The 22,589-nt window shown below is 37.2% G+C and overlaps 1 protein-coding gene across 6 annotated transcripts in view; it reads right to left on the reverse strand.

Annotated features, from left to right (window-relative positions):
* Positions 1–20,014, reverse strand: part of TDRD5 (tudor domain containing 5) — a 75,238-nt gene extending 55,224 nt beyond the window's left edge. For 2 of the 6 annotated variants that reach the window (XM_057729767.1, XM_057729765.1), the window contains exons 1-6: positions 19,724–19,856; positions 19,012–19,249; positions 18,057–18,464; positions 15,946–16,139; positions 5,861–5,944; positions 3,010–3,066 (exon numbers count right to left, since the gene is read on the reverse strand). In XM_057729767.1, coding sequence (XP_057585750.1) covers positions 3,010–3,066; positions 5,861–5,944; positions 15,946–16,139; positions 18,057–18,464; positions 19,012–19,249; positions 19,724–19,825 — 1,083 coding nt within the window. In that variant the 5' untranslated portion in view covers positions 19,826–19,856. Of the gene's footprint in view, positions 1–3,009; positions 3,067–5,860; positions 5,945–15,945; positions 16,140–18,056; positions 18,465–19,011; positions 19,250–19,723; positions 19,857–19,966 lie in introns of those variants that run through there. The other 4 variants (XM_057729770.1, XM_057729766.1, XM_057729771.1 and 1 more) reach the window with 4 other exon arrangements.
* Between the last annotated feature and the right edge of the window lie 2,575 nt (positions 20,015–22,589).

The raw sequence follows: 22,589 nt of genomic DNA on the forward strand, positions 1-22,589 counted from the left end.
AAGTTTAGTCTTAATTTCTGAAATGATTTTTTCTTTTATTTATAATTCTTCACTGAGTACTATTTACCTTATTTCCAAATTCGTGTGATTCAGATTTATGTTGCTCTTTCATGTTTTGTATCACTTTCTTAATACGTATTTTTGAAAAAGCAGGTTTCAGTTTTGATCTATATTAGGGACATGTGTTTCTGACACGATTTTACTGTCAGTAGATATGTTATTCTGCTCCTTATTCTCTTTTTTTCTTAAGACAAGAATGCAGTTTGACCCTGATCCTCTTCTGTTGCACATTTTATGTGAAATTCATTTTCCTGAGTTGTAGAACATCATTCTGGATTGCTTTCTGCTTCAAAGAGCTCCTCCTTCCACTGTTTTCACATATTGCTTAAAAATATTGTAAGTTAATTTTGAAATTTCCTGGCTCTTTTCCCTTAATCCTGCTTACATCTAAGACTTCTGTTTTTCTACTGTCTGTATCCTGCTCAATTTTTCATTAGTGTCTGTAAGGGAGCTCTGGCTGGTCAGTTTCAAGAATTCACAGGAGCTCCATCCCTACTCAACTCTTACCACGAAACATTCTCTGCTATTACATACGTCAAAATATCGCCTGGTTTCAGCTGCTGTTTTCAAAATGGCTTGCTGTACTGTACATTCTAGCGAATACCTGATGGTTATTTTGTAGTTTTTAGCCCTACGTCCATCAGACATCGGCTCTTTTGCGTCCCTCTGTTTTCTCCTGACACAGACATTGATATCGTTAGGCTGCTGATTAGGCTTCAGCAATTATTCACGGGAGACATATTACCCAATTTTGTTATAAATATTGTCTGTGGATTTTTTGTTTTGCTATCTAGTTTCTCTATTTTCATATGGCACTTCAGGACGATCCAAAAATTATGCTGCCACTGCACTATCTTCCCTTCAAATAGCAATTTAACAAGGGATCTTGAAAGAATGGCAGACTGGTGACCAGGTATTTCAAGAGGACAAATCACAAGTAGCTTACATCATGTTGGATAAATAAAGCGTTTCTACAAGTTAGAATAAAGGTTAAATTAAATTATACTTATTATATTTTTCTAATAATAATGCTGAATTTCTGCCAAAGTGTGTTTACTAAGAAGGGCAAAGAGCTTCCTTGTAACATTAAAAGGTTTGCTTTACAGACTCACAGACTTAGAGAACAGAACTTATGGTTACCGGGGGGAAGGTGGGGGGGTAGATTGGGAGTTTGGGATTGACTTGCACACAGTGCTATATTTAACATAGATAACCAACAAAAACCTACTGTATATGAATAGCACAGGGAACTCTGCTCAATATTCTGTAATAACCTAAAAGGGAAAAAAATTTGAAAAAGAATAGATACATATATATGTATAGCCGAATCACCTTGCTGTACATCGGAAACTAACACAACATTGTTAATCAAATATACTTTAATATAAAACAAAAGTTAAAACAAAAACAAAATCTACTTTTTAAAAAGAAGGTTTATTTTAATTTCCCCAAGATTGTTGACTTTTAACCTTAACTCCATGAATTTTTATTACAGGAAGATACTTTCGCTAAAATGTTTGTGGTAGAAAACCATTCACTCTGAGTTATGAATCTGGCATAGGAAGTTTATTTTTACCCAGAAATCCTGTGATAATTAAGTCATATTCTATTACTTTATTACTCTATTTCACACTTTATTCCGTAATTTCATTATTAGATAAGTGACTTGACTTGTAATTCAAAAAATACCAAGATACTTTGTTTTTGCTTTCTCTCATGGCCCTATCTGAAATAAACTTTGTGGCTCCAAAAGATTCACTTCTTTAAATTCACAATGTGAAATTAAGTTCTCTCCATCACAAGATGAGGGATGATGTCTATCTTTTCTAAGTTTTCTTTTTTCTTCTACTATGAGTTTTAACATTTATCAAACAATTACTATATGGCAGGCACTGTTCTAATTATTTTAGGTCATTTAAACTTCACAAAGCTCTATAAAGTAGATAATATTATCTCGACTTTACATATCATCTATAAAACAGCACATAGAGGCGATGTATCTTAACCATGATGCTACAAAGTATCTCACAACATCCTTGTTTATATGTACAAATATATGATAGTGTTCATGGCATAGTACTTAAGAGTTTTAACAGGACAGTGAAGCCAGACTGCCAGGGTTTCAAATTCTGGCTCCACCCATTACTGGTGACCTGACCCTTAGGCAAGTTATGTTTTTGTGCCTCAGTCTGTTGTGAAAGCAAATGAACTACTATAAGAAAGGCATTTGGAACAGAGTCTGGCACACCTAACCATTTTTAAAAATTGGGTATATAGCAGTATCTGAATTATCATTCTGCAACGTGATTTTTTTTTACTAAACATGATGGTTCCAAAAATGATTCATGTTGCATGGATGAAATCTAGTTCATTTACTTAATCTACTACATATTATTCCATTATATAAATATCAATCTCAATTTATTTATCCATTCTCCTATTGATAGCCCTTTAATTTGTTTCCAGTTTTTTACTATGCTGCAATGTACATGTCATGTGTATGTCTTCATGTGCACATGTTCAAGAGTTTCTCTAAAGTGTATCTATAGAAGTAGAACTCCTGAATCATTAGGGGTGCATATCTTTCAGTAAAGTGATATTGCCAAAATGCTCTCCAAAGGGGTTTTGTCCCACAAGCAGTATACGAGGTATTCTGTTTCTCCACAGCCCCACTGACAGTATTAACAGACACGAAAAATAAACTAACTTTTATTCTAACAATATAACAATAGTGGTAAAAATATTCTTCTCGTGCATAATCAAGTATTTATTAAGAATCAAATTCTTAACTCTTTTAGTGAAGAAGAGGCCACCAAAACACAAAACAAGATGTTTAAATTCTAGAGCATAAACTTGGAGGATCCAAGGAGTGGCAACAAAATTTCTATCAATCATGAGAAACATAAGCAAGCCATAAAAAACCATGGTTGTGAAAAAGAAAACACTTACCTCAAACTCTCCAAGAAGTTTAGAAATAAGCAAACCCTCTGGAAAGCTGGATACAACCTAATAAATAGAAAATGCAATATAATATAAACAGACACCACTGGAATGCTGGGTGATAAAATATCAAAATAAAGTATAAATTTAAATAGTAACAAAGGAACAAAGGTAAAAATAACATTATTATTGAGTGAATGAATTAAAGTCACAGTACTGTTTTAAAAATCAGTTTCTAGTTTTAAAAAAAGTTATAACAACAAAAAAAGGCAGTGAATTCCAACATTTCCAGAGTTGAGAAATCATTCTTGCATAATACTGCAATGCCACAAGTCCCTAGAAATTCCTATACGTAGTTCTCTAGCTAAGCTAACAAATTTAGCTTTAGCTCACATAAAATAAATATTCTATGGCATAATTTCAAGCATTTTAAATGGCAGAAAAGAAACACAATGGACACTATAGAAAACATTGGAAAACATAGTTAAGCAAAGATAGTAGCCATTGTTGTCCATATGCACATAAAAATACCTTTATTTAATATGAAAATGAGGTCATTACTTCTCCAGTTTTTTAATATTATATTATAGAACTCTTTCCGAAAATCAGTAAATATGGATCAACATGTTGACTAATAAAACCGAGCCCCTCCCGGGCTCCTGGGCACAGAAGCCTTTCCATGTCCTCGGTTTCTTGTAGGGAACAACCAGCTTCCACGACCTTTCCTGAGTTTCAAAGGGCAGATCTGAATAGTTGCTAATCCAATAAGGGAAGAGATGCAGAGTCAAGGGAGAAACAGCCAAGAAAAAAAAGTGCAGCCTTGAAACAGGGTCCTGGTTCCACCTCAAGGGATACACACAACAATGTCTTTACAGAATTAAAAAGCTAATTAAATTAAATAACAAGCTAATTAAAAAGCTAAAAATAACAAGCTCTTTATAGAATTAAAACCCAACTAATGGAAGATGTCAGCATTCTTCATATACCAGAGAAGACCACCTGAGGCCAGACTAAAAGAACCAGAGAAGCTCATCAAGATTACCTAAAACCAGATTAAAGCAGTGCAGGCCCTGCACATACCCTAATCTTATCAGCAATTCCATGCTTGAACCATTGCCATAAAACTCCTCACCAAACTCCTCTGCGTTGGGACACACAGTTTTCAAGGGCAGGAGCCCACTGTGTCTGCCTTTGCCTGGCAAAGCAATAAAGCTATTCTTTTCTACTTCACCCAAAACTCTGTCTCTGAGGTTCAATTTGGCACCGGTGTACAGAGGCTGAGCTTTCAGCATCACTAGCTATATACAGTTTTTTCAAATATTCGATACAATAAAATGTATTTACTTAATTATTTATGGCTGTTTCCTATTTCTCACCATCACAAATATAGCAACAATTATCTTCATACTTGCATTTTGCACACTTGTGCAAATATTTTTAGGATAAATTCCTAGAAGTAGACTTACTTTATCCCAGTAAGGTATAAAAAGTTTTGTGTTTTCCTATACTTTTCCAGATATTATATGTCTTATTAAAAATTCTAATTCAAACTTCAGAAAAATATAAAGTAAAAATTATTCCAAAATTATTCCAAAAACCCAGAGACAGCTGTTGCTGCATTTCAGAAAACATCCTTTCAGAAACCTTTTTATGCACATACATACTCATATTACTCGTAATTTTTACATGAAAGGACAATACCGAACATGCTATTCTATAAAACCTGTTTTTAAAGTCCAACAACACGTCAAGAAGATACTTCCATGTAAATTACTCGAGGTACACCTAAACTTTCTTATAAGCTGCATGATACTCCCTAGTTTGGGTGGATAATTTAAGCAATCCTTCTTCAATGAACACATCATTTTTGTCTAATTTTTTGTTACCATAAAAAAGTCATATCGAACATCCTTATAGAAATAATTGTTGGACACTTAGTCAAATGTCCAAATGAAAAAACAGGGCCTGAATGCACCAAGGTTTTTGCATTTCTCCCAGTAAAATCACAACGGCTGAAATGGAATAAAATAAGGCAGTAAGAGCTGTAATGACACTCCGACTATTCAAATCAGAATTAACAGCTTCCACCAAAATTTTAAGTTTACATATCCTTTGGTCCAACACAAAACAGCCAAAGAGCTTTAACAAATTAATAAGGAGAAACCATAAATTAGGCCAAGAACATGAACAGACAATTCACATAAGAAATATAAATGGTATTCAGCATATGGAAAGATGATCAATGTAAAAATCAAGAGGTATAAGTTAAGACAATATGATTGGATAGTGACATTTCACTGCAGTGGGAGTGTACATTTGTTCAGACCTTTTAGAGGGCAATTTAGTAATATTTATCAAAACAACATATTCAATACCTTTGGCAATCTATTTCTAGATAAATGTTGAAGGACATTAACTGCAGCATTTTTTAATAGCCAAGGCTAGAAATAACCCAAATGTTAATCAATAATGGATCTCATAAGTGAAATGCGGTATATCAACACAATGGGATACTATGCACTGTTTAGAATAATATTTGACATACATACATACAAAATGGTATTGGAAAGATCTTGAACTTTTAACAATGATTTATTGAAGTGAGGGGAAGAAAAGAGAATTTTTGGATGAACTTACATTTTCTAAATAATTTTGAGAACATTAAAAATGTTTAGGAATATGTAATTTATTCTTTTTTCTAATCTTAAAAGATTATCCACGTCATTTGCAGTATATTTGAAAGGATCGGGAATAAATATAAAACAAAAACACTAGTAGGCAAATTAAAATTAACCACAAATGATACCTAAATGTATAATCAATTATTCTCATCTATTTCCCAGAAACAGAAAATACTTACAAATTTTATCTTATGTTTTAGTTCTGGATTGATAGTCCCTCCAGGTCCAATTTGTGCAATAACTGATTTGAAGGTGTTCTCCAACTACAAAAAAAAGGGGGGAAAAAAGTTCAAGTTACAGCCAAAAAAAAAAAGTCAAAGATAAATCTGAACAGTATTAAAGGAAACATCTATCAAAGGAAACATTTCAATCAAATGGATAGCACAGTGTTTTTAAGAGGCACTGTAACATTTTACACCCTATAAAATACATTTAGAGTATATGGACACTTTTTTTAAATTTATTTTTTAAAATTTTTATTGGAGTATAGTTGATTTACAATGTTGTGTTACTTCCTGCTGTATAGCAAAGTCAGTCAGTAATACATATACATATATCCACTCTTTTTTTAGATTCTTTTCCCATAGGTCATTACAGAGTATTAAGTACAGTTCCTTGTGCTATACAGTAGGTCCTTATTAGTTATCTATTTTATATAGAGTAGTGCTTATGTCAATCCCAATCTCCCATTTATCCCTCCCCACTTACCCTTCTAGTAATCATAAGATTGTTTTCTACATCTGTAATTGTTTTGTAAATAAGTTCATTTGTATCCCTTTTTAGAGTTCACATATAAGCAATATCATGATATTTGTCCTTCTCTGTCTGACTTACTTCACTCAGTATGACAATCTCTAGGTCCATCCATGCTGCTTCAAATGGCATTATTTTGTTCTTTTTTTCTTTTTTTTAAATATATAGTCTTGTTAATGTAGAAAGGTTTGATGGTTTTTTGTTTGTTTGTTTGTTTTGGTTTGGTGGGTTTTTTTTGGCCGCATTGCTTGTGGGATCTTAGTTCCCTGATCAGGGACGAACTTGGGCCCTCAGCAGTGGAAGAGCAGAGTCCTAACCACTGGACCAACAGGGAATTCTCTCATTCTTTTTTGTGTAGTTGGACTCTTTATAAAACTAAACACTGAAATTTTCCAGAATAATTAACTCTCTATACCAATTAGATTTAGAGTCTTCAATTACAAAATCCCATACTCTTACCCAGAAAAGATTTGTTACTAATTTTCTTCTGTTTTTATAAAATTATTCAATGTTTATTAAACACATTATTTAATGCAGGGAAGAGATGGGATGGTGGAAGCTCCCTGGGAGCCAGGAATGAGAGTAAGCCAGGGCACCCAGTGCAATGTCTCACCTTAAGGGCAGGAAGGAGAACTCTTCTGTTGTAATAGAAATGGAGGTAAGGACCAGCAGGAATACAGAAAGGCTCTGTGAATGTGGGGTCAGCAGGTGGAGAGAGTTACTGTCTGAGAGCTTCAGTATTCTCTCTCCGAGTTCAGAAGCAAGGCCCACTCCTGAGAACAGCAGGAAAGGTAAGGATAGCTCACAGCTGAGAAAGTGGAAAAATAAAGTTGAGGAAAAAATGGGTGATCATCTAAACTCAACAGGTAGGGACTAAAGATAGGTGAGACCTGCGTTAAGATAACAAGGGTCAGAGGATTTTAGTAGAGAGAAGCCAATGGCAGAAAGAGGGCCCAATATGGTAAAAACATGACGCATGGGAATAATTGAAAAAATAAGCTGGAAGCACGGGAGGTTAGAAGTAGAGAGTATTGTGGAGCATACCCAGACACCAAGGTCTGGTGAAGAGCCATGCAGAGGAGACCTAAAGTAGAATGAAAGATCATAGGGTTATATTTAAAGCTGATAAGTAGAGACTTCCTTGGCAGTCCAGTGGTTAAGACTCTGTGCTTCCACTGCAGGTGGTACAGGTTCTATCCCTAACAGGGGAACTAAGATCCTACATGCTATGTAGCACAGCCAAAAGAAAAAAAAAAAAGCTGATAGGTAAATGTAAAAAATATACATTAGAAAAGACACAAAAATATAAAGAAAAAGACAAATTACCTAAAATCGTATCACATAGACACAATCACTATTTTTTCCTTCCAAACTTTTTATTTTTTAATATTTCTCCATATTGTCACTTGGCCTATCATTACTTACAAACTGTGTGACCTTTTGGGTCTCAGTTTCTTAATCTGAAAAATGAAGATAATCTCATTATCTCCTAAGGTTGACAAGAAAGTAGGATCTGGGAAAGGGGAATAGGTACCTAAGATTATATCACTGGCTTTCACAAAATGCCTCAGCCCTTGGTCTTAGGTTCTTTATATTTCTTCTGGATCTGCCACTAGATAACCTGCCCTAAAGCCCTCCCAGTGAACAATGAGAGAATCTAAAGATAACTGATTTTTCACATCCCAACATGCTCCACCATCTGAAGATTCAATCAACAACTTATTACAGTAAGTCCCCTACATACAGAAGAGTTGATTCCAAGAACACATTCGTAAGTCCAATCTGTTTGTAAGTCCAACAAAGTTAGCCTAGGTACCCAACTAACACAATCAACTATATAGTACTGTTCTGTAATAGGTTTATAATACTTTTCACACAAATAATACATTAAAAAAAACACAAAAAATAAACATTTTTAATCTTAAAGTATAGTACCTTGAAAAGTACAGTAGTACAGTACAACAGCTGGCATACAGGGGCTGGCATTAAGTGAACAGGCAAGAAGAGTTACTGACTGGAGGAGGGAGAGGAGGTGGGAGATGGTAGAACTGAAGGATCCTCAGCAATAGGAGACGGAGGGCAAGCTGCAATTTCACTCATGCCTGACACTGATGGAACGCATGTTCACATCTTTGAAAGTTCACAACTTGAAGGTTCATATGCAGGGGACTTACTGTAAATTATCACTGTGCTAGGTGTTTCAGGGGACAAAAAAGGGTCACCTTTGACAGCTATACAAAAATTCACCAATTTTGATAAGTTTTTTTTTAAAACGCATGCTGATATGACAGCTGTCACAATACAATCTAACAAAATTGTATGGAATGAAGTTAAAGACAACTGGCTGCTACTAGAGCCACTTCATGGAAAAACCCAATGACCTTTATAGCCAACCCAATATTTGCCGAACCTGGGTTAAGATGTTAAAACGATAGGCTCTTAGCTAGGAACAGACTGTCTCACAAGAAGATAAGAAAAAAAATGTTTTTTGCCTCAAGCTAGATAACTAAATTAAGCTGACTTTAAAATGAATGGGGTGAGGGAGATTTTTTAAAGTCTGAGTAATCTTGGGACTACCTATAAGTAGAGGGTAAAAGTTATAATGTTGTGGTGAAAGTAGGAGTGGGAGGTAATCAATGACTGACATGAAGAATCAAGAGGGGACCCTGATTTCAACAATGCTTTAGTGTCAGATACCTACACACCAAATGGAAAAAATGACAATAAACCAAGTGAAAAAAAGATTATATTGATATATATGCCGTATTCAGAGAGGAGCCTACAGGACCAGAGAAGAGGCAAAGAGCTTTGAATCAAAAAGGTACACTCCTCAGAAAAACAGACAAAGATATGAATAGGCAACTGATCAAAAATTAACACTAGCTAGCCAATAAAAGCATAAAGTTCAGTCCCTAATAAACAGACACGAACAGTCAGATATAGTTATTTGCCTATCAAATTGGAGTATTATTTTTATAATAATGCTCTTTTTTTTAAATAAATTTATTTATTTTATTGGTTGTGTTGGGTCTTTTTTTTGCTGTGCATGGGCTTTCCTTTTAGTTGTGGTGAGTGGGGGCTACTCTTCGCTGTGGTGCGCAGGTTCCTCATTGCCGTGGCTTCTCTTGTTGCGGAGCATGGGCTCTAGGCGCGTGGGCTTCAGTCGTTGCAGCACATGGGCTCAATAGTTGTGGCTCACGGGCTCTAAAGCTCAGGCTCAATAGTTGTGGCGCACGGATTCAGTTGCTCCGCGGCACGTGGAATCTTCCTGGAGCAGGGATCGAACCCGTGCCCCCTGCATTGGCAGGCGGATTCTCAACCACTGCACCACCTAGGAAGCCCCCGTAATAATGCTCATTTATTCATTCAACAAATATGTACCGAACACATACTATGTGCTTCACATTGTACTCAGCACCGAATATACAGAGGTAAATAAACTAGGTATGATCACTGCCCTCATGGAACTTGCAGTCTAGTGATGGGAGATGAACATGAAATAGTCATATAACTACATAATTACAATTATGATAAACATTATGAAAAACCCACAGAGTGTCATGAAAGAATACTATGCCTGAAAGTGTTAGGAAAGCAATGTGAGACTTAACTTTGACTAGGGCTGGTGAGGAGGGAGGGGTCAGGACAGGGTATTCTGAAGAAGTGTCCATTTATACTGAGTGCCAGCAAAGGTACAAGGAAAGAAGTGCATTCACATGCATCTTGTGTGAGGGTTAACTGAAACAACCTTTATGGAGGACAACCTAACCACATACATGATAAGTCATAAAAGCACACACTCCTTTAGATGCAGTGATTGCTCCTCTAGTTTTATCCTGTGGAGTAACAGAGATACCTGCAAATTTGAGCAAGATTTTTAGTTTGATATCAAAAGGTAGCAACAGTCTAAGTCCCTGAGTTAAAAAATTATGGCATATCCACACTGCCATTAAAAATTATGTTGCATTACAATATTTAACAATGTGAATGTTTGTAATTCATAACTCTGACTAAAAAAAAAGAAAGTCACAGATCTGGTCCAGAATGATGCTAATATTATTTTTTTTTAGAAAGAAAACATCAACTTTTCTGGGTGATTAATAGATGATTTTAATTTTCTTCTGCGCTTTGCTGTATTTCAAATCTTTTGCAATCCATCTGTATTACTTTTGTAATAAAAAAAATTTTTAGAAACACAGACACCTGGGTGATATTTAGAAACAAGAGGGTGGAAGCATTTTGGAAGGAAGATGCATGAAGCTAAAAGCAGAAAGGAACAGAAGTTACATCTTAAAGGAATATACCGCAGACCTTTTGGCCATATAGTAAAACACTAATACATTTCTGATAAAGATCACAAACCTGGCACAGACACACATACAGAAGTGATGCTTTCAACTGCTCAAATGTTTGCTAAGTTTCTCAACTGACGAAAAACCTGGCAGTATGAAATTTGACTTGCCAATCTAAAAATTTCATCTGAACTCACAGGAAAATAAGCAGGGAACAACTACTCTAAGTTGGCCAGAGATTGCAACTTCCAGAGAATCGCACTAATGAACTACTGAAGGGCTCCTTTTGACAGTAATTGTTTAACAGATCCAGTTACTTGTTGAGGACACTCTTAAGAGACACTTGAGCCAGGTCATCAAGTAAAATTTAAAAAGCTTCTTTTCTTATATGCAATACCAATCACAGCATCTAATTTATGTAAAAATTATCAATTGTTTGCATGCAAAAGTCAGTTGCAAACTAAGACCAGGCCCTGATTTTTAATTCATTTAAGACCAGAACTTCTTTTATAATTCCAGGTTTACCTACTTTAAATCTCATACTCAATATTACAATAAAGTTTTCTAAAAGTAGGGTAGGATGGAGTACTGATGAAATAAAATTATTTTAAAGACAGGACAAGAAAAATTAAACATAAAATTCTCTCTCTGAGCATTTGAGCCACTACCTGCTTTACCGTGTATTGTACATCTGCATTATACATTAAACTACATCCCCTAGAAGACACAGGAATGCCTACTTGCCAAAAAAAAAAAGCAATTTCCTCCTGGCTCTAGCAACGTAACTCCTTAGAAGATAAAATTCCTTTCTCAATCCTGTAGGGGGGGTCACAACAACCCACCTCTTGCCTTGTTGAACTAGGTAAACTGACAATATGTTACTTCGATGTATAACCCTTTGTCTCAAACACTGATCTAACTGTGCCCTGACCTCTATCAGGCGGAACAGCCTTCAGAGCTTTCTGAAAGACTGACTCCTGGGTTATAATTCTCAGGTTGGCTCGAATAAAATTTCCCATTTCTTTCTTAGATCGACTACTGATTAACTTGTTTCATTGACAGTACTCTTAGTTGTAAGGCTAGAGAACAAAGACATGCCAGATCCCTGTTACCTTACTGCCCATAAGAGTCTTAGATCAAGTATCAATGGGAAGCAACCTAACACCACTGTTAGCTGTGGTCTAGGTCTATACACTAAGACAGAGAATTCTGAAGAGCTGAGCTGGACAGTGTTTGAGGCTTCACTCATTAGAATGATAATAGCCAATCCATACTTGGCCATTCACATTTTCATTCCTCATCTAAACTTCCTCAAGAGGTCAAAATAAAGGAAATTGAATAGAATGTAGTAAAAAGATTATTCATGTCTTGCAAAAACAGGGTTTAAAATTTTCTAACCATTTGCTTTTGTGAAATAGAGCAGGAAAACAGGAAAAGGTAGGATACTAATGAACAAGCCTGCCTGTTCCTCTTGCAGGTAAAAAATGAAGAAACTCCAGTCCTTATTTTACAAAGGAGAAACTGATTTTTTTAAAATAATATGTTTTTCCTAAGACAAAAATAATGTACATTCACTGCAAAAAAACAAAATACAGATGATCAAAAAATGTGTCCAAATTTACAATCTAAATTTATTTAATATTGTTAATAAATTTATCTATTATTTTCTATGAACATAAAAACATACACATACACTTGTAGAGTTTTGAGGGAACACTTAGCAAACTGATAGATCTATAATTTTAAGGAATAGAAAGTTGCACTTTTTGAAAATAGAATCATGTGGGATCTGATAATTATGTAGAGTCTGTCGCACTAGGAAATTAAAATAGATAACAAGCCCACTCCTTAGAACAAGATTTAAATAGTTCTGGTGGCAAAAACTTCAACTGGAAGTGAAATGTGGTTATTAGGTTGCATCTATGAGGAATTCTTGGGGCTGCAAAACACAGGATGAAACTCAAAGGATAATAAATACAGAAAAAGTGTCTCTCTCTCTCACTCCTCTCCTTGGAGCCATGCCAAGAGCAAATGTCCTAAACTTGGCATGTGTTATTGCCTGGTTCTGACAGTCAAAGGCCGAGTCTTCCCACTCTATTCTATAGAGTTTGAGGTCTCCAAAAAAGAAATATGCACTGTCATTCTTTAATATTTTTTCTGGAATTTTCAGTCAGTACAATAAATTTAGAAAATGGAAATAAAAACTTCAAACATTGGAAAAAAAACAAACATTATTTATAAACATTAACTTATTATTCATAAACATTAACATGATCTATTTGTAAAACCTACGAGAACATTATTAAAACAAATTCAGTAAGGCGACCAGTTTCAAAATAATATCTTTAAAAATCTGTTTCTTTCCTCATAAGGCATAAGTAGAATCCTATTCTCACTGGCAAGAAAAGTATCACACTATACAGTGCTTAGGAAAACAAAAGAACTGTGCCAAATTCTAATGAAGAAAAGTATATATCTGCACTGAAGAGAATACTGAATAAATATGGCAACATGTTATTGAATGAATACATTTAATGTAATGTGTGAAGCATTCAATTGTTTTAAAACAATTCTAAGAGAAATTTTAGAACTTACAAGAGTAATTCTAAACTTCCAGGAAAAGAATAGAATAGAATACAAAAGAAAAGAAAAAAGTCTGAAAAGAGACTAATTAAGGGAGATTTGCCTTAACATATACTAAGGTGAATTTAAAAGTACCAAAATTAAAACAGTTGCTGACAAAAAAAAAATGTTGCCTGTCATGTCAGTAACAATGAACACTGTCTGCCATTCTAGTAAACAATGAATATTGCTTGCCATGAAGCAACACCCACCCCCCACCCCCATCCCAATGGTGCATGCACAGGGGAATTCAGGAGAGAGAAAAGCATCCAAAATAGTATCAAAAGGACTTCTTAGGTGGTGCAGTGGTAAGACTCCGCCTGCCAATGCAGGGGACACGGGTTCGAGCCCTGCCCCAGGAAGATACCACATGCCGCGGAGCAACTAAGCCCATGCACCACAACTATTGAGCCCATGTGCCGCAACTACTGAAACCCACGCACCTAGAGCCCGTGCTAACTATTGAGCCTGCGCTCTAGAGCCCGCGAGCCACAGCTATTGAGCCCATGTGCCGCAACGACTGAAGCCCACGTGCCTAGAGGCCGTGCTCTGCAACAAGAGGCCACCGCAATGAGAAGCCCACACACCACAATGAAGAGTAGCCCTTGCTCGACGCAACTAGAGAAAGCCTGTGTACAGCAACAAAGACCGAACGTAGCCAATAAAATAAATTAATTTTAAAAAGATTAAGAAAATTATTTTTTTAAAAAATAGTATCAAAATAGTATTAAAGATACGAAAAATGTAGCGGTAAGTTTAACAAAATAAATGCAAACCTTGTGTACTGAAAATATAAAACAGTGCTGAGAGAATTTACAGACATAAATAAATGGAGAGATATACTGCGCTCTGGAATCAGCAGATTCAGTATTGTTAAGATGTCAATTCTACCCACAAGGCCAAAAAAAATAATAATAAGATAAAATTTTAAAATAACAAAAAATTTTTTTAAATAGTGCCGGAATAATTGGCTTTCCATATGCAAAAAACTTTGATCCATACCTGGACCTTATACAAAAATTAACTTGTAATGGATAACAGACCTAAGAACTAAAATCAAAAAGCTTCTAGAAGAAAACACAGGAAAATATTTTTGTGACTCTGGATTAACCAAAAATCTATTAGGTAGGCAAGCATGAAAAGAAAAAAATAAACAAATTAGGTTTCATCAAAATTAAAGACTTCCCCAAAAAAGACAGGATTCAGGAAATGAAGAGGCAACCACAGACCAGGAGAAAATATTTGCAAAACATGTCTCCAATAAAGGACTTGTATCCAGAATAACTCTTCCAACTTAATACAAAGAAAACTCGAGTTTTAGGAATGAGCAAAAGATATGAATAGACACTTCAAAGAAGATATGGCAAATATACTCATGAAAGGGTGCCCAATATTATTTATCATCAGAGAAACTTCAGTTAAAACCATAATGAAATACTACTATACACACACTCAAATGGCTACTGTTTTTTAAATTGATAACACCAAATGTTAGCAAAGATGCAAATGGAACTCTTATACATAGCTCATGAGAAAGTAAAATTGTACAGCCAGTTTGGAAACAGTTTGGCAGTTTCTTAAAAAGTTAAACTTACTGTTTGACCCAACAATCCTATTCCTAGGTATTAACACAAGAGAAATGAAGTCAATGTTCATACGAAGTGTAAGCAAATGTTCATAGCAGCTGTATTCACAATACCCCAAACAGGAAACAACCCAAATATTATCTAATGGTGAATAGATAACAAATTGAGGTATATAAGTACAGCAGAATGATACTCAACAAGAAAAAGGAACAAACTACTGACACATACTGGATGAATCTCAAAAACATCCTGTTAAAGAAGCTAGACACAAAAAGCTAAGCGTTATTTAATTTCATCTATATGAAACTCTTGGAAAGTCAAAATTATACTTATAGAAAGCAGTGGCTGTCTGTAGCTGTAGTTGGGGAAAGAGCTCAACTATAAAGTAGCATGATGGAAATATTTTTTCTTGATTTTGATGGCGATTAAACAACCAGATACATATGTTAAAACTCTAACTGTACATTTTCAGTGGGCAAATTTTACTATATGTAAATTATGTCACTAAAGCTAATTTTTTAAAGTTACAGAAATAAAGCACTTTTATGTCTTTAATTTCCATGTGCTTATTTTGAGCTCTCCTTAAGTTGTTATCTTGCTAACTTAATCAGGCTTCTGTTGGTTTTATCCTAGTAGTTTTTACTCAAAGTCCTTCAGCATTATAGTCACAGAAAAAGACCAGGATTGCAGTGCTCAGGGCCAGCCATTTCAGGTGAAGATATTCATGAGGTAAGTTGTAAATATGCTTCTATAACTTTGGTGAGAAGCTGGAACTAGAGATACATCTACAGAAAATAGTAGAAACCATGGAGCTGATAAAATTGTACTCTTCTCACTGCCACCTCTCACTTCCTACTAATCCACAGAACCACAGAAAATGCTTAAGTTAAACCTGAAATAAGTGAATGGCTTGAATTTTAAAAGGTCAGCTTTTCCATGAGAGCTAAGTAATAACCACTGAATTTAAACACACTTTTGGTGTATTTAAATTTCCAAACTCAGATATCTCACCTCGTTTAATCTTTCAGTGTGATTCAGCCTTGAAGTCTCCACTACATTTGACCTAGAAGTATTTCCCATGTCCAATATTTGCTTCGGTGGTTCCATGTTTGAAGTGGGTTGTGAAAAGCATGCCTCTGCTACTGGGGAACCTGTGGGATATAACCCTTGTTGCTTCACTCCAAAAGGCTGGGTAACAATTTTACCTTTCGTGAATAAAAGGAGAGAAAAGTAATCACTAACAATTTCTAGTTTGTTTTCTGGTGGTTATATATAGAGGCTAGGCCCTCAACTTAGAACTAAAAATTAAGTAAACTTACATTTTCATATTAAGTCAATAAAATTTACATACAATGGATATGATCAGTCATCTACAGAAGAAAACCAAGAGATCATAAGTGTGTTACTGAAAGGCTGGGGCTAAAACTCTACTTAAGGACACCTGAATATAATTACAAAGAGGCAGGATTCAATAGGCAAAAACCTAAAAAGCTGTATCCTGTTTAGGAGACCAAAAAGTCTTCAAATAAGGAATCTGCTTCAATTATGTTTTTCAAACTGGATAACCATTGTATGGGTGGAGGGGTGGGAAATTAAAAGTTACAGAATAAAGGATATTATTCTAGAGTATAGATCTTTTTTTCCTTCAAGATTTGTAGGGAGGGGAATACCACGGGAGGGGTATATTCTGTTATATAATATGAAATATAGATAACTGGACCCCACCATGGCCTAGCTCTTTCTTTACCCTAAGATTAAGCTCACCAAAAAAAAAAAAAATTACTTCCAAGATATCCTAATGAGGAATAAGGGACCATGGATGGGGAAAATGAACAATTCAATCACTGGAAAGGAATATCCACCCCCCCACAACTAAAAAAGTTGGCAAACTGCTTCATACAACTCAATCTCATGTAAGTTTAATAGCATGAGTTACTCTCCTAAAGTGTGAGCACCTCAGGAATACTGATACAGCGAGGTCCCAGGTGGCCTAGTAGTTAGGATTCCAGGCTTTCACTGCCATGGCCTGGTTCAGTCCCTGGTCAGGGAACTGAGATCCCACAAGTTGCGTAGCATGGCCAAAAAAATTTAAAAATTAAAAAAAAAAAAAAAAAAAAAAGAACACTGATATGGTTTGAGATTTAGACTCAAAACACTCAGTGGCCCCCACAGCCTTCCCTGACCAGAGCCTGTAAACCTCCTAGCATATTCTTGTCAAATTACACTTCCCACCAAAATTTAAATATTGGTTGTAAATTCATGATATTCTCATGGTTCACCTATATTAATCTAAATACAGATTTTGAGAAAAATAAAAATCATTGAAATGGGCATAGAACTCCCCAAATAGGCAATGCATAGATTCTATACTGTCGAGGGTCTAGAGAGACACTATACAAATTATCACATTAGTTTTCTGAGCCTTTAAGGGAGACAGTGATTGGGTAGGAAAAGCACTAATGAGCAGTAGTAAGAGTCCAGTATCTAACTCTAGCTATACCACTTTTCTAGTCATGAAATTTTCAAAAAGTGATTTAACTTTCTTGAACTTTGGCTTCCATATCTGTAAGAAAGTTACTCATCCAACCTGTCTATGGTATGAGAATCCAAGGCAAAATGTTATACAAATAAGGTGGTTATCATTACACTACAAAAATTACTACAATGCCTACTAGGACATCAAATATCAGATGTAGCATTTGCTATAGATTAGTATTATTTTTTAAACTTTTCATTTTCCATGTTATATCTTCTTTACCTGAACACATATAATTAATGTTCATTTATAGCAATCTAGAGAGAGCTGATCTTGTGTTTTCATAATAGCTACCTCTCATTATGAGCTTACTAAATGCCAGGCACTTAACATACCCCATCTCTTTTAACCCTCAGCATGACTCCAAGAGGCAAGTATTATTCCTATTCTAGAGATGAGGGAACTAAGGCTTAGATATTTTAAGTAACTTACCTAAGATCACACAGCTAGCAAGTGGTAGAGCCAAGATTCAACTTCAACAAACTGTTGGAGCTTAGCCATTACATACATGTATACATATATATGTACCACAAGTGCTCCAAAATCTGCTGATCACCAATACAGTTACCAGTGCTAACATGATTACCTGCTGGCCATCCTCTCTGCTTTTCTTCTGATATGCTCTTCTTCAGCATCAACAAGGAACCTGCTCTGGTCTGTTCTACAGAAATGACATCTGAAGCAGCATTCAGCACTTCAAACATAGAGAGGAAGCCATACTGAACATACTGGAATGATCGTCCAAATCGCTTGGTAAATGCCTTTTCAAAATCAGAAAGGAGAACAGGCGATAACGCCAAGAGGTCTTTCAACTCACTCTTCACAACAGCTGGAAGAATAGGCGGCACTCTTCCTCGGTAAGGTACCCGCCTGCGAGAGCTGGGCCCAGAGCAAACACTGGCCCTTCCCTTCTGCATGGAGTTTCGAACCTTATGGCTGCTCCTCTGTTTTGCAACTAAACTTGCTATTCCTTTGGTGGATTCATCTGGAATGGCTAAGGAAGTGTGAAAAAAGAAATAACATTTAGGTGAAAACTTCCTTCTTTATTCTTTTTATCTGTGGTTATATAAATTTCAACTCTCCAAGGAGCTGTGTATCTAAGTGGCATAATAAACATGAACCCCTGGTTACTCCATTTCCTACCTTTTAGACAACACCGTGTTAGCATCTCTATTAGATAATGAAGAGAGAACAGTAAAGCCCAATTTATTACCATTGCTGCTAATTAACTTCTGAAAGATGTGAAACTCTGGAGATGAACAATAAAATTCCCTACATTTATGTTTCCGTGCTTCATGAAATTTAAAACATGATTTCATAATTGAAAAGTACCATTGTTAAGTTTCTCCTGAGGTGCAATAATACTAAATCATATGCAAAATGCAGTTTTTGTGAATGCACAGTATTTTGAGGAAGGTTTCTTGATTGTGCTAAAGCTCTAACTCTGTCCACAACCTCGAAGGTGCCTATGATCCCTCTTCTCCCTCAAAAAAGGAAAATCCCCTTTACAAAGTTCATAGACCTTCAGATCTTAAACCTACCTTTCAGTATTACAGTACCATCCCCACAAGGGCAGACACTGACAACATCAGGCATACCCAGCACCAGCTCCATGGTGGACCGATACCCAAGGATTCGAAGTGGTAAATGGTTACCAACCATCAAAAGGTACTCCTTTTCCAACTGCTGTGGGGTCAAACCATCTTTGGTGGAAATGAGGAGTGACCTTATTTCCTTCCTCAGGCATTCCTGTATACGCTCTTGTTCAGACATTGTGCCCTACAGGATTTAAGACAGAAACAATGCTCATGAGGAAAAGTAGGCAAACCCAAGATGAAAAAATAAGTAAAACAAAAAGTCTAAAATGGCCAACAGTGGAATATAAACAACTGAGATGCGACTTTTAAAGGTAATGAGGCAGAAGGTTCTCTGGAACTTCGTTTGGCAAAGCCCCCGCACCATTCAGTCTAAATTTCAACCTGTGTTGACTGACCTATGTGAGTCTCAAGAAATCCTTGCCACAGCCTAAGGTGTGAGAAGTCCACGTTCCTGGCTTGTTTTTGCTGAAGCGTGAACTCGGGTTGTTTCGGGCCTCCCTCTACACTGCAAACTTAGTATCACACTGAATCCTTCGTCCACTCTTTGGGAACCAGGATGGGGAAGGACGCAAACCCAACACCCCTTCCCCACTGCGAGGACAGAGCTCCGCATAAAGACGCTCGCACCGGCATCCCTTCTCCAGCCCAAACCTACGGGGAGGCTCCCCGCGTCCCCTTCCAAGTCAACGACCTCATCGTCGCCGGCCCCCTCTCCGCTTTGCTCCGGCGCGGGGCTCCGCTGCCCCGCCCCCAACATCTCTCACGGGCGCCAGAGAAGTGGGGACGTGTCCTTCCGCCTGCCCCGGGGACTGCCCACAACACAGGGTAAAGGAGGCAGACCGGAGGGAAGCAGGCGGAGCACCCCTCTGTGGCCCGACGCTGCCCGGCAGCCCCTCACCCTGAGGCTGGCGCCGGCGCTACCGTTGCGGGCCTGGGAGAGTCTAACGCGCTCCCCCAACTAGCCGCCACCGAGGCGCAGCTGCGAAGCCGCCTGCGAGCATGCGCACCGGCCTGCGCGCATGCGCACCAATGTCCGAGGGCCGGCAGTGTGCACCCCGGGCGCAGCGTTTTAGCCTCGAGGCCGCGCGGCGGGTGGGACAATTGGGCAGGCCTGGCTGCTCAGAAGTCTAGCCTGGGTTCCGCCCCAGTGCTGGGGCCATTTGGCCGGGCTCCCAGGCAACGTAGATGGCCTTCAGGGATGGCCGGCGCCTACTTCTTGCGACGCGCTTGGAACACACGAGGTCGGGCAGCGGGCAAGAACCCCTGCAACTACCTCCCGGCCAGGGCCACGGGGCGCGTCCCGCCCTACGGACAGGCAGCGGTTGAAGGAGGCTGCGAGGTTCTTAGCATGAGTGTGTCTCTCAGTCACCCGTGGAGCTTATTTAAGGATGAAAAAAGATGCCCAGGTCTGTATAGCAGATATTCTGATTCAGCAGGTCTAGATCTATTGGAAATTGCAGGCAATTCTGATGCTTGGTGGAGAATCACTGCTGAGCTAGAAAGATGCTTAGGCTCCAGAACAGAGGAATGGGTGGGGCGAGGAGGGCTTCTTGAATGAATGGAGAACATAACAGGTGCCACCGGAGATAAAAAGGCTGGGAAGCTAAAAAAGAGGATATATTTGAGGAAGTAAACTGGGAGTTATTTATTGGATAGGTGGAAGGAGCCAGATTTATAAGGTCCTTGGAAAACAGAAAACAGTTTGAGGTGTAGACTAGAGAGGCGTAGTATGAAGACGTTTACCTTAAAATATACAATCTAATTAAAGGAACAAGACAAACCAAAAGATAGCCAAAGAATTCGAGTCAAGAGGGAAACCAGAGGATACACATCTACTTTATCTTCCATCTAAAATCCCATGACATTAAAAAACAAAACAAACAAACAAAAAACCCTCTAAGGAATAAAATGTTCTATCAGTGAACCAGGAATATTGAGTAATCTCTGAAAGACAAAATTTATGGGCTGGTTTATAGCAGAAAGGACAGGGCTAAATAGCAAATTAGCAAAAAGGAAAATGAGACATGAAGAATGGAACCAGACAGATGTTCCGACATCTAAATGACATGTTACAGAAACAACAAAATGGTGGTGAGGGTTGGAAGTTTAAAAAGAAGAAAATGTCTCAGATTTGAAGAAAAACACAAATTTCAGATTAAATGGACCCACTGAGTCCTTAGGATAACTGATGAAACTAAGACCCCATCCTAGACAAAACCTAGGAGAAAGAGAAGAGCTTTTATATAGAAATAGGTTACCTATAAAGCAATGGAAATTAGATTGCCATTGGATTTCTCAATGGAGCAATATCTTCAAAGCTGAAATTGGAATTCTGTACCCAGCCAAATCAGCATTTAAATGTTGGAAAAGACATTTCAGACATGCAAAAATTATGAAAGTTTATCACCTCACTAAACAACTTGAGAACAACTGCAGCAAAAAGAACCATGAGTTGGAAAAACCACATCCAAGATTCTCATCCCCAATTATCTAAGATAATAGGTAACACATATGGAGCACTTATTACATGCTTTTTACATAATTTTCAAATTTTCTTCCCAGTTACTCTAAGAAAGGTACAATTATGATCCCCACTTTAAAGTGAAGAAACTGATGGAAATGAACAAGGACATAACAGAGTGATAGGCGATAAAAAACAAAACTTTTGATTGAATAAAGAAAGTTATTGGTGTGTAATGTGAAAAAAAGATTTTTACAAAGATATTCTGGAGCTAAATCGCACACATCAATTACTGCAAACTGAGTGTCAGGACTGAGTTGCTTCAATAAGGAGACCCCATTTGGAAAAGTAGCTACAATTGGAATCATCACTTGCTTGGATTTACAATAATGCACTGTCATTCTCTGAGACCTGTCAGGTTTATGTGATGGCTAAACTGGGAAGTAAATGGAAATGAAGTGGAAACCATCACCCTAGCATTTTTCACCTTTGATGGTGACGCTCACCTCTGGAATTTTCCAGGTATGTGGTAATGCTTTTTTTTTATTTTTTTTTATTTTTTTATTTTTTTGGGGGTACACCAGGTTCAATCATCTGTTTTTATACACATATCCCCGTATTCCCTCCCTTCCTTGACTCCCCCCCCCCCTCGAGTCGCCCCCACCCTCCCTGCCCCAGTCCTCTAAGGCATCTTCCATTGTGGTAATGCTTTTAATGAACTATTTTGACATTCCACTTGGCATTTTCTATCAGAACAGCCCTTACTCAATGAGTGAATGTGCCCATGTAGGAATTCTGTCAGTTACTGAGATTACCTATTGCAGCTATTCACTTGGCAGTAGGGTACTAACGACAGGATAAATTCACAGTCCTATGAATTGGACCAGAATTTAATTCATTCATCTCCTAACCCCTATAAGCTCAAAATGTTGATACCAAACAGTGACATTTGTGTTTGTTTGAAATTAGTGATAGCTACTGAAAAGCCTGAGTGCCTCCTTTCCTCCAGAACAGTTATCCATAAGAGACTGCAAGACCTTTGGGGAAAGGCTGCAGAAAA

Source organism: Hippopotamus amphibius, chromosome 3 (assembly GCF_030028045.1).
Source record: "Hippopotamus amphibius kiboko isolate mHipAmp2 chromosome 3, mHipAmp2.hap2, whole genome shotgun sequence".
Lineage (NCBI taxonomy): Eukaryota > Metazoa > Chordata > Mammalia > Artiodactyla > Hippopotamidae > Hippopotamus > Hippopotamus amphibius.